This window comes from Alexandromys fortis, unplaced genomic scaffold (genome assembly GCF_014885135.2).
Source record: "Alexandromys fortis isolate MF-2015 unplaced genomic scaffold, M_Fortis_MF-2015_v1.1 scaffold_19, whole genome shotgun sequence".
Classification (NCBI taxonomy): Eukaryota; Metazoa; Chordata; class Mammalia; order Rodentia; family Cricetidae; genus Alexandromys; species Alexandromys fortis.
In genome coordinates this window covers 2,049,060-2,062,101 of record NW_026067890.1, presented here as the reverse complement: position 1 = coordinate 2,062,101, position 13,042 = coordinate 2,049,060, and the positions used below count along the sequence as shown (strand labels likewise).

The 13,042-nt window shown below is 47.0% G+C and overlaps 1 protein-coding gene across 2 annotated transcripts in view; it reads left to right on the top strand.

Annotated features, from left to right (window-relative positions):
* Positions 1-2,913: 2,913 nt before the first annotated feature.
* Cdc14a (cell division cycle 14A) overlaps positions 2,914-13,042 on the top strand; it is a 142,686-nt gene continuing 132,557 nt past the window's right edge. For both annotated transcript variants that reach the window (XM_050147976.1, XM_050147898.1), the window contains exons 1-2: positions 2,914-3,062; positions 3,844-3,934. In XM_050147976.1, the coding sequence (XP_050003933.1) occupies positions 3,014-3,062; positions 3,844-3,934 (140 nt within the window). In that variant the 5' untranslated portion in view covers positions 2,914-3,013. The remainder of the gene's footprint in view (positions 3,063-3,843; positions 3,935-13,042) is intronic.

Below are 13,042 nucleotides of genomic sequence, written 5' to 3'. Positions count from 1 at the left end.
GCAAAATCTCCAAGGCGAATTTTATGAGAGGCAATGTAAAATCACTTTAGAAAGCAGCAGGACAGTATCCAGTTATATCTGGGCTCTCTGATAGTGCTTTGCGGGTCTCCTGAGATTATGAAAATGACTGTCATGTGACAGTTAGATGTGTAACCGAGGCCTGTATTCTTGGATGGAGGATCAGGAGTTCATCATCACCCTTGTCGACACACTGCATTCCAGACCATCCTGGGGCCATATGAGACCTATCTCCAAAAAAAAAAACAAAAACAAACAAAAAAAAAAAAACCACCTGAGTGGTGGTGGGGTGCAGGTGCACACCTTTAAGCCCACCACTTGGGAGGCAGGCAGAAGTAGGTGGATCTCTGTGAGTTCCAGGCCAGCCTGTCCAACAGAGCTAAATCCAGGACAGTCAGGGCTCTGTTACACAGAGAAACCCTGTTTCAGAGGTTTGGGGGGAAAAGAAAAAAAGAAAGCAAGAGCCTGTGAAATGACTTGGTGGGTAAAGATGTTTGTGTTTGTCACCAAGCCTGAGAACCTGAGCTCCAACCCTACATGGTGGGAGGAGTAAATGCCTATGGCCATTATAAATAAACACAAGCCACCATATCTGACTCCAGCTTTTATTTTCAGTGCACTTTAAAAAATCTATCATTCAGATGAAAAATTCTCTACAAGAATTTTAACCCACCAACTTTAGAAATGGGTTCAGAGTCGGCTGGTTTTCTAGACAAAGGTGTGGTCGGTTGCAATTCATAGATTTTGTTTTTCTATAGCTTTTGTACAAAAATATCAATTACTTCTTTTTTAGTAAAATTATTTTGAATTGTTCATCCTAGCAGCACCAAGATATGGGGAATAAAGATGACTTTGAGAGGTCTTTGTTCTTAACTCTAGGCCTTGTGGCTCTTAGAATATGTTACACAGTTCCGAAGATTCAAGCTCATTATTTTTCAGGACTTTTGACCGTTTTAAATTTTTTTTGTCTTTTTCTTCTACTCTTCCTATTCCCCATATGTGAAAATGAGGGGGTTGGACCTTGTTCTCAATAATTTCTCCGGCTTTTCATGTGTGAGGTTTTGGGGTTCACTTGGATGTTGTAAGGATAGGGTGTGTTTTTAACTCTCACCAGCGATGTGTTTGGCTAGAATTACTGAAAAGCTGTGAATAATTTTTCTGCATATCAAATTCGTATCTGCTTATAGTTTTGTGCTTGGTTAGCTTCCTGGAAAGCCAGCAAAACAGGCTAATTGCGCTTAAGAACCCTGAGTTGAGATGTCTCTCTGGCGTCAGTATTCCAAGTCACTTTAGTTGGCTCTTCGCTCGAGCGCCCCTTCTTCCCCTAGAGGTCAACGAGCAAGGGAGAACCAGAGCCTCACACAGACGGATCCCTGTTTCTAGGAGAAAGCTCTCAGAGCGCATGCTCTGCTGATAGTAGCTCAATAGCGCCATTTTCGTAAGGGAAGGACTGACCACTAATTACGTCCTTAGGGCGCACAGCACCAAAGTTGTCCAAACTGGATCCTTAACGTTGCAGAAAAAGTCCCGAGCCTCTTAGAGAGGAACCTTTGTACTCCCTGCAGCTCTCCAGCAGAGACTAAAGAAATTATCTTCTGTTTATTTCTCCTGTGGACAAGTGGTCTTTCCCCTCTTCTCGACTTCGCTCAGGATAGCCTACAGTACGAGACCAGAGCCTTCTTAGACTTTTGTGAGGATTTTGCCCTCACACCTGTGGCCAAAATGACAGGATTTGGAGAACTGGATGGGAATGTTCTTTCCCTTGAGAACAAAGCCCAAGTGAGAGCAGAGTCTAGTACGTGGAGGACATCAGTCCACGTATTCCTGAGCTAGGAGGTAGCGCTTCTCTCGAAATTTGCTTATAAAGAAAGACACACAGATCCCATCGGTGGTGGGAAAATAGGGGTTGATGGAAAGACAGCTGGCTGTATGACCCGACAAGGAGGTCTGAGGGTTTTCAGTGTGAGTGTGTGTTTGTACGCGCGCGCACACAGAAGAGTTTAGAAGAAACTGAGTGAGTGGAGCGTGAGAAAAAGAGCTTGAAGAGGGACGAGAAAAATCTGACAAGGAAGAAGACTTAAAGAATGCAGAAAGGGTAGTGGAGACAGAACATCCCTGCTTGCCAGGCTACAGCAGCTTCTTTGGAGGTATCCACTTCTCTCAACCCATCTCTTTCATTCATAAGTTTCTGGCCCCGCCTGACATTCCCCACCCCCACCCGAGCTGAGGGCTAAGTTTCCTATGTAGCAATTGGTGAAAGGCAACAAAGCCTTAGCAACTGGCTCCTAGTGACCCGCGGGGCGCCTGGTAACTGAGGCCCGAGGCCGGCGCGCAGAAAGAAGCCGAGCTGTCCCTTTAAGGGATGGCCGCGGAGCCGTGAAAGTGGAGGGGGACGAGGGAGGGCGGGGAGGCAGGTCTGGGGGCGGACCTAAGAGGAGGAGGAGGAGGAGAGGGAGGAAGAGTTGCTTTTGAAAGGAGGTGGCGAAGGAGGAGTCAGAGCAGCTGCTGCCAGCCCCGCGGGCACCACCGGAGTCCTGCCCGCTGCCGCACAAGTGGCCACGGGCGCGATCCGGGCCAAACGCCTCGTCCTCCATGATCACTTTGGGAGCCGGGGGAAGACTTTGCTCGGCCGTGCGAACTGGTGTGCGTTGCCCAGGCTTGGCGGAGACGGTACAGCGGCAGCAACTCGAGCAGCAGGAGCTGCAGCTGGAGCATCAGCAGCAGCCGCCGCCACAGAGTCAGGATCTCAGCGGCTACAGCCTGGGGCGTGTGCGTCCCGCGCCCAGCGGGCTCGGTTCCCCACGGAATGTCCCCGGGGCGCCCCGCGCGCTGACCCTGCAGCCGCCACCGCCTTGGGCGCCCGCCTCCTCCCTCAGGCGGGCTCGGTGATCGGGACCTCGAGCTTCCCAACTCCTGGGCATTGGGGGAAGCCCCCGGGGGCGGGTGACCTCAGTTGGCCACGACCCAGCCCTCCCCCGTGCGGATCTCGCTTAAGATGGCAGCGGAGTCGGGGGAACTAATCGGGGCTTGCGAGTTCATGAAAGGTGAGGAGCAGCCGCCCGGCATCCTCCGGCCCTTCCACGCCACTCCCCCCCCAACTCCTCACGGCTCTCCCCTTTGTCCCAGCTTCTGCCATGGGTTTCTCCTCGGCCCTTGTCCCGCAGCTACTGCTGCTTGGCGCTTGGGCCCCTTCTCACCACTCAGCTCCCGGAGGACCCCCTGCTTCCGGCTTCTTTCTCGCGTCCTTGCTCTCTCTGTAGCTTCCTCGTACCCGGACAGTGCGGGCTTCTCTGCCTGAGCTCCTCCTCCAAACCTCTTTTGGGGAACCTGCTCGGTTTAGTCATCTGTCTGCTAATCCTCTACCCCTCGGTGGCAGGCCAGCGTTTTCAGGACTCCCCCCCCCCCAACCACCACCACACCCCCTTGTCTTTCCTTCCTTCCTCTTGAAGTCTGCTAAACTGCAGGGGAAGAAGCTCGCCTCTCCCCGTTCCGCAGCAGCTGAGGTCTGGAGGTTTTCGAACCAAACTTGTGTCTCCAGTTTTGCGGGTACCCACAGCTCCTGTCTGTACCCGCCCGCTCGCAACCAGGGGGTGAGGGAACACTGAAGATGTTCTGCCCCCTGCTGGGTCCTCATCTAGCCTCTTGGGAAAGTTGTGCTTTAGGGGCTGTGTTGCTTTCTGGAAGATCGTGTTTCTACAAGAATCCCACGTGTTAAAGGGCCTTTAAATGATGCCTAGCAATTATTAATCTTTCATGCATGATCTGCGATCTCAGCCTCACTTCCCTGTTTCTCATGTTTTCTTGTCTTTTAAACTTGTCTTTCAGATCGATTATATTTTGCTACTTTAAGGAATAGACCAAAAAGCACAATAAATACCCACTATTTCTCCATCGACGAGGAGCTGGTCTATGAAAAGTAAGTTTCCCTCTTTTTTTTTTTTTTTTTTTTTTTTTTTTGCACACCCCTCCCTCCGAGCTGTTTAGCTTGCTGGTTCTTTCCCCCAAGAGTCCAGGAGTCATTAGTAGCTTTTTAAGGACCATAGTTTTGGGGAGGGACGCAGACGAAATTTACAGTTTGAAGCTGTCAACATTGCAGTCCTTTTAGAATGTCATGGGTATGAATTCTTCCTCCTCCCACAGCGACTGTGGGTTCCTCACACTCCCCAGAGTGGGACCAGGCAGTAGTACACTCTGTCACCACCAGACCTGTAATTGGCTTGTGAATCAGCCACTAGGTATTTACGGAGTACCCACAGGGTACAGGGCAGTGTGTGCGCTACAGGTGCTTAGGTTTCGCAGTTCACAAGGCTTCGGTTGTGTGGCAGGATGTTTTTGTTTGAGCAGTCTGTTTTCAGAAAGTGGACCACAGGACTGCAGGGGGCTGGATCCACATTGCGGCTAGGAGGACCGTTTCCAGTGTGATTGAGTTATTTTAGTTAGGTGCCCTGACTTGATCTGACTTGATGGTTTTATTGTTTTTTTTTTTCCCTACCTTTGAGTAATAGAGAACTGCCTAAATAGCAATAATTTTTTTTGTTGTTATTTTGCTCCCCTGGATTAAGATCTGAGAGTGAAAAATCAGAACCCGGAACTGAGTTCTGTAAAGGCCCATGGATGTAAAGGAAAAGGCTATTTGACTATTTTAAGCACAGTAAGACATTAATTGGAGCTCCTTTTCCATTCGATGGAAGCAGTAAACCTTAAGAAGTAGAAAGGCAGGACCGTCTTATGTTCTCTTACTAAAAGAGCTGGCATTTCAGAGCCACCCCATGACCTCTGATTTAGACATTTAATTTTACTTTGTTGGCATCATAGTCAAGTGGACAGCTAATGAGTGGAGTTAAAGGAACCATAAGAGCTGTCTAGCGTTGGTCCTGTTAGAATATCGGCAATTCGGATTTAGGGGTGCCATAGGGCCTTGGAGAGGGAAGAGTCTGGACCTTCAAAAACCTGTCTTATCTGACAGAAAGTAATCCTTAGAGTTGTCACTTCATCCTAGGGGGTCTTGGGACTGATGTCCTCAGGACGGTTCTCTCAGTAGTGCTGGGAGGAGGATGCTTCTTGAATGGCTGGAGCGGGCGGGAATGAAAGAGGCTTTTGCTGCTGTTCATTAATGCCCCCGACAGAGAGGTCTGAGTCCCCTGTGTCGGATTACAGCGCAGCTCCTAGACAGAATGGAGTTCTGAGCAGCCTGTTCCCTGACCCTGTGCACCTGGATGATGTCACCACCAGCAGTGTTTGTTGAGTGGACACTCCATTGTTGGGCACTGTCGTGGCTTTCTTTTTGTTAGCTGAGGGCCTAGGGACGTCTTGTGTGCCTGAGAGTAGGGACTGTGTATGCGTGCTATTATGTGCACTTCTGCAGGGGCGAGAGTTTATTAATATGCATTTGAACAAGCTTCGGTTAGTGAGGGCTGAGTCACGTCCCTTGGGATTGCTAGGTGATAGACTTCACAAAGATTACAGTTAATCAACTAAACACAGTGTATCATGACTTTTTAGAAATTCTAATAATGAAAGTTTTGGGTGATTTTAGTGTTTGTACTTCAGGATACAAATTATATATATATATATATATATATATATATATTTTTTTTTTTTTTTTTCCCACCATGTTCCTCATGTTTTCCAAGGACAGACTTGCTTAGCGAACCCATCTGGTTCACTTTGTGAGTTTGGATGTGAACTTGAAGCCATGAGAAACTGAGAATGGCGGCACACCCCTTTTAATTCTAGCACATGGGGAGCAAAGGTAGAGGCAGGTGAATTGCTGTGAGTCGGAGGACAGCCTGGTCTACTCAGAGAGTTCCAGACCAGTTAGAGCAACATAGTGAAACCCTTTCTCATGGAAAACAAAACCAAAACCAAACCAAAAACTGGGCATGGTGGCTTATACCTGTAACCACTTGAGGAACAGAGGCAGGGGGTTGCTTGGAGTTGGAGGTGAGTCCGAGTTATGCAGTGACTTCCAAGCCAGCCTGAGCTATAGAGTGAGGCAAGGAAAGATTTTCATCCTGAACACGGCGTGTACTTCCCCCGGTTTGGTGTGCCACACCATGCCACAGTAGCGGCGAGGGTCCCCATTACCGGCACAAACGCATCTTTTCGTTTTCCCAGCGTATCACACTATGCTTGATGGTACAGGGAGTAACGTGATGAGCGTCCATGTTGCTCTCAAGGTTTAAGGAACTCCAAACCTATATGGTTGGTGGCTAAAGGGGAACTGCAATGAAAGGGAACAAAGCTACCCGAGGGGGAACCCCATCCCTGGACTAGGAAGGGTGAGGACATGTCCAGCCGACATGTTCATAAGAGGTTCTGTGGACATGCTAAGACTGGCTTGTAGGATGGACAGGTGTGCTCTTTGGATATGGGTGTGAGAGAAAAGGAAAACGAGGCTCAGGAGGCATAGTTAGTGTTCAGGGCATAGTGAGTCCTTCACCGTGCCTGGTGTGTATACAGGTCACACGGGGGGGTGTGTGTGTGTGTGGAATATGATACTGAGAGGACGGGTGGGGACAGACTGAATGCCAGCGTGAGGAACCTGCAGTCACCCCGGCGTGCCTTGAGACTCTTAGAAGGGCTCTGGGACCCAGATGGCACAGCTGGATGCAGGCTGACTGCAAACAGCGGCATTCACAGCACATCTCCCTCTGTGCCAGATGCTCTTGTAGGTGTTCTGTGACCACAGAATTCACGTTTCTCCACAATCCCACGAAGCAAGCCTTACTGCCGTCCTTTGATACAATACTGCCAAAAGGGACGGTGAGGTTGGGTACGATGCCCACAGTCAATGAAATAGTGACAGAGCTGAAATTTGAAAACGAACCATCTAGTTCCAGAGGATATACACCCTCCATCCGACAAATAGTGTAATAACATTTAAGGCCCATTGGAGACCGTGTAAGAAACCACGCAGAGAAGCTTTGGGATGTTTAGGGGGAAAAAAATCAGTGCCTGGAGTGAGGGGGTGTCGATGAGGATGAAAAGGCAGGATCTAAATCCATGTGTGGGTAGTTGATGAGGATGCCAAGGAAAAGGAACGGAGTGGTTCTCAGAGCAGTCTCTTCACAGTGGGCCTGAGAGCCTCATGAGCCGGAACAAGGAAACGGGGCAGCTGATTGGCTTTGGTGGTAAGAACAGGTGTTTTGTCTTGGTCAGAATGAATTAGAGAAATGTAAGGGATAGTTATATCATTTGAAAAGCATATACCTTAACTAACTAATTAACTAACTAACTAACTAACTAACTAATTAATTTCCTTTTCAAAACAGACAGGGTTTTCTCTTTGTAATAGCCTCGACTGCCTTGGAGCTCATTATGTAAGTTATTAACTTAGACTCACCTTAGAGTTCTAGGCTGGCCTCGAACTCACAGAGATCCACCTGCCTCTGCTTCCTGAGTGCTGGGAGGCTGCCTGCACACCTTTGAAATAACTTAAAGTTGGAAGTTTCCCGGGGACACCATGCAGGATAAAGAATGGAGCTATTTCTGAGAAAGAAGAGGTCAAGGGTTTTCAGGATGAGGGGAGTAAAGGAAGACACCATAAATAAATTAGCCAGCCAGGAGTCAAAACCTGAAGGAAGAAAAGAGTGGAGGGCGAGTGGCTGTGGAATGCGTCTCTTTGGCCTGCGAGTCCATGGGGCCCAGTGTGGCAACCTGGGTTCTATCTATGGACTATGTCCTGAGGACAGACACCCTAATGCGCAGTCTTCAGAGAAGGAAGTGTGTTTAGGTACATCGTCACATGGGGCCTCATGTAGCCCAGTAGCTATAATTATTTGCTGACTGTCCCAATGAAATGTCTCCTGTCTGAGTAAATTATCACCCCAAAAACTATTAACCAGGCTCTTTAAATAAGAGTATGTTTAGTTCGGATACAGCTGTGTTTTGTGTAGAAGTCTCTTGAGTTATTAAAGGAGGCTCGAACTCCATGATTGAAACAGTGACCTTCTGAGAAGCAAAATGGCTTCATGAGGCCAGACTATGAGATTGAAAATTTGAACTTACTTTCTCTGTCTCTGTTTCTCTATCTCTCTGATTTCACTACATATCCCTAGCTGGCCTTCACCTTGCTGTGTAGAGCAGCCTGGCCTTGAACTCATAGAAATATGCCTGCTTCTCTTGAGTACTGGGACTAAAGGCTTGTACCACCATGCCTGGGTTCTACTTGGTTCTTAACAGACTATCTTGTTCCATGAAGGTCTGAGACGTCTTAATAAAACACAGATGAAAAAAAAGGAAAAGAAAAAAAAAAAAAAGAAAATAAAACACAGATGATAAGAAATCGTGCTTTATCCTTGGGTTCTGCGTGTTTTCATAGGCCAGAGTTAAAACAAGAGACTAGGCTAAAATATTAGTGGTTCGAACATTAGTTTCAAAAAGTTTGCCTGCATTGAATTGAACTCTCCAAAGCATTCTCCTCTCCAGAAGAGCTGGTTCTTTGGTGTTGGAGATGGAACCTGTCATCCAAATAAAGGCTAACTTTTAGTAATGTGGGTCATGGGTTTTGGCTTAAGAGTTAGCAAAGTGAAAAGTGTTCATTGTCAGAACCCTTGTATTCTCTCCTTGGGTGTGGCGTTGGATGCTTAAGGTGTGGGAAGCCAGTTTGCGAGAAGGAAAGTGTGTAATATATGTTTTCAATCATATGCTTTTTCATTTTTTCTGCCCTTGGGTTTTGTTTGGTTTTGTTTTTTGAAGAAAGGCACTAAAATTTCATGATAGAGTACTAAATAAAGATGCCAAGACTGAATGGAATTTCTTTGGTGAATCCAAGGATTGTCACCCAAGTGTTTTAACTTCTTAAGAGTGAGCAGCATTGACTGGGGTTGTGCCTCAGTGGGAGAGTATTTGCTTGGCAGTACAAGGCTCTGGGTTGAATCCCCAGCACTGGAATTGAAGATTGAAAGATGAACAGTCTTTGTTGGGCGTAGTGGCTCCTGCTTGGGAAGCTGAAGCCAGATTGGTGAGCTCCTGCCTTTAAAAACAAACAAACAAACAAACAAACAAACAAACAAACAAACAATGCCGGGCGGTGGTGGGGCACACAGGCTGGTCTAGCATTCTTGATAACCGTCCTGTCTGAGCCTCTTAGGTGTAGAGATTGCAAATAGAAGCCTCTGTGCTCAGTTGCTCACAGTCTATTCTTTGTTGTGTGACCCACCACCGTCATGCCTTACTTTCATGTTTGTTCAGGAACTTTCTGTGTTGACCTCTTAGGTTTTGGAAGTGTATATATAGTTGGTCCTTGGTCTCCATAGTGATAAGTTGTTACTCAGATTTTTTTCAGCTTGCCGGAGATAACCCTGGAGAACACTCACGTGCACTCAAATGCTGAGGAGTCTTCTTCTAGGGTTTGCTTCTCTCAGGCAGCAGGAAAGAGTGATCCAAGCGGGCTGTGGGAGATGGCGCCCTGTGCCAGGTCACCCCAGGGCGGTTTCATTATTTTGTTTGAAGTAGACTCCTAAGATATCAGATGTTCTCATTTGCGAGTTCATAAATACATTCCCAAGTCCAAAGTAAATGACTTATTTACTTAGCCACAGCTCAAAACAACTTTGTGCTTAAAAAAAAATTGAACACTTTTTTTTTTTTTTAATGGGACGTAAGGTAGCACAACTTGAAATTTGTAAGTGGATGAAAATGGCCATGCAAGAAAATAACAACACGTAGATGGAGTTGCAGGGCACTGTGCAAACTCACGCGCTGGAGAAACACAGGGAGACGCAGAAGTGGAGACAGAATGGAGGTCAGCGTATGAAGCTGTGGTCTATTGCGTTCAGAGTGAAGACAATGAGGACTCCTTACTGCCCTGGTTATTGAAGACATCTTCAGAGAGCGGTGTTTGATGTGTGATGAGCACGGGGCATTTTATGATGTCTGAGGGCCAGTACTACCAGTTTTCATTCACTGTCCAAAGCCCTAGGCCTACACTGTGCTTGGCAGAAGAGCGGGGCCCCAGAAATTCAAGTGGAAGGAATGAGTGAGGCGGGCAGGCAGGGAGGGAGGGAGGCAGGGAGGGAAGAAGGCAGGCAGGTAGGTAGGAAGGGAGGGAGGGAGGGGTCCAGGGATTGAACTCCGGTTGTCAAACTTTTCGTGGCAAGCACCTTCACCGGATACACCATCTCCTCAGCCCCTGAGCCACAGTTTTCAAATGAAGCCTTTCTGTTATTAATCAAGTTAGTGTTTTGATTTTCAACATATTCCTATCTCGTTGATGAGTGGAAGAATTTGCTAGTTGGGCTTTCTTTGGTTCTAAGATACAATGTTCTTTTGAGGTCTAGAGGAGGTGCTTTGTTTCAGATTGGTTTCCTTCGTCAATCTCTTGAAGTAGAGCATTTATTGTTTTTTGATCTGAGCAGCTGACAGTTCACTAAGGTACCTCATACAAAGAACTAGAGAGTTCCATATGTGTAATCTGGAAGAGCTAGAGCCCAGCTCATGGCTTCACCTACCCTAGGCAAGTGCTCTGTCACCAGACTACATCTTCAGCCCACAGAAACCTTAACTGAAATGCCATATAGCCTTCTAAATTGAACCTGTTTCTGTCTTAATGAATGGACTGATTGTGCTCGGCAGTAGTCAGACTCCATGGTTAGGAGTCCATTCACTAAACGGTTCACTGATTCAGGTTTAAGGCTTTCTAAAGATTAAAGGCCTGGGTGGGTGAGGCGGCTCAGAGGATGAAGATTCTTACTGCCAAGTGGGGTGAGCTAAGTTCAGCCTCCGGGACTCGCACGGTGAGACCTCTCTCGAGTTGTCCTCTTATCTCCGCTTACATGTGGCATGCGCGTGCGCGTGGACAGATAAGACAGAGAGGTAGGCAGACAGACAGACAGGCAGACAGACGTATGCAACAGACATAGACAAGCAGATAGGCAGGCAGACATACAGATATAGAGAAGCCGACAGGCAGGCAGACAGACATAGACAAGGAGACAGGCAGGCAGACAGACAGACAGACACACACACAGAGTCCTGCACTTTTCTTCTGTATCAATGCCTCCTATTATCTAGCACTTTGACTTCTGTTGATGTTATTTGGTTAACTTTTATTGATAGTATCTATAAATGAAGTTCTCCCCCCCCCTTACTCCTTTCTTCCTCTCTTCTCTAGTTTCGTTTGGACAGGGTCTTGCTCTATAGTCCACACGAGACGGACTTGAGCTTGTGATGATCCTCCTGTTGCAGCCTCCCGCGTACTGGGGTGACAGCTGTGTGTCATCATAGTTGGCCTTGAGTCAAATACTTTGCTTGCTCAGTGGTAGGTTAGTCCTCCTGCCTCTGACAGCCGCTTGCACCTTGATCTGCTGCTGAGACTAAACACACGGTGGGAGTAGACACCAGAGATCTCGTTTTCTGAGCACTGAGTTTGAATCAAGACTAGATGTTGTATGAGACTGAGCCCCTTACAAACACAGCTCAAGGGCTTGCATGGGTTCATGGTGAGCTTTAAGCAGAAACAATCCCACTTTGGTGTTTTGCTTACTTATGATTTGGGTCCACTTGGATTGTAGATTGGTGAGATTCCTGAGCTAGCAATCCTAGCATAACTGATTTCTTTCTAATATTTATTTATTTGTGTGCTTATAAGTGGCTGTGTGTTATATGTGTAATTGTTTATATGCAGATGTGTTTGTTTTATGTATGTATTTGGTGTGTGTGTGTGTGTGTGTGTGTACAGTGTATTTGTATAGTAGGTCTACCTGAACATGAGGTGTCTTCCTCAGTTGCTCCTAATTTTGGTTTTTGAGACAGGGTCTCTCACTGATTTGGCAAGGCTGTCTGGTTTTTTACCTGTCTATTTCCTCAGTGCTGGGGTTACAGGTGCCTGTGGCCATACATGGCTTTTACACAGATGTTGGGGATCCAAACTGACGCCTGATGCTTTCACAGCAGGCACTAAACTGACTGCGCCATCACCCTAGTGCCTGTACCTGGTTTCTTAGTGTAGACATTTCTATTCCTTAAAGGATAAGGAACTCATATAGGATTTCCATTAGTTGTGGAAATAAAATGATTGCTCCGGAGCAGCAGAGTAGATCTGAAAATCTTAAAAAGCATTTTATTTGCTGACTGTGAGATTAAAGGAAGGTTTAAGGGTCTTTTCAGGAAGCTGGGTGGGGTGACTCTGTGAAGTGGCGTCTTCCTGGTCTTGTCTACTCTTTACCCATTGCCAGCATTGGGCTTGGTTCCACAGTGCTCATGGGACACATGTCTGCAGTTCTGGGACACCCAAAGTAAGTGCTCTGGGTGATTTAAACTGGAAAAAACTCTCTGAGGCTGGATTGAAGAAGACCTTTTAGGAAGGGCATTCTGATGGGATGGGCTTATTTATGGAGCAGGCCTCATTTGGAGCATATCAGTCATGAAGATGGGGTGGCAGAAGACTGTGAGGTGCCTCAACTTTCCTAGCCCAAGAGGGCTGCTTGATCTCACCATGAACAGGCCCTTTACTGTCCCTACATATTTGTTTTTTGGGGTCAGTTTTGTTTTTTAGGTAAAAAGATTTATTTTTATGCATGCAAGTGTCTATGTGTATGACGTGTATGCAGGCACCCTTGGAGGCCAGAAAAGAGAACCGAGTCTCTTGGAGTTACAGGCAGTTGTGAGTCACCCAGTGTGGGTGCCGGGAGCTGAACACAGGTCCTCTGGAATAGCAGTACATGCTCTTACCCACTGAGCCATCTCTCCAGCCCCTTCACCTTGTTTTGCAATCAAGTGTTATGGGTCTCCTCACTCGCCACACTCAGCCTGGCATAGTTTAGAATGTTTAGAATGAGACCCGTTTTTCTTTTCTCCCTTTGTTTTTCAAACGAGCCAACCATACACATGTACCAGTCCTTATTTATTTATTTATTTAACCATCCCCGGATTGGTGCTAGGGATGCCCAGGAACTGACTTTTAGCCCAGCTGTTTTATAAAGCTTGTCCTGCAGTGGGTTTTAGACAATACGCTTTTTGAATGTTAAAGACTTAGACCACTGTGAGCCCTTTGAAGTGGAAGATACCTGTAGCATATCCC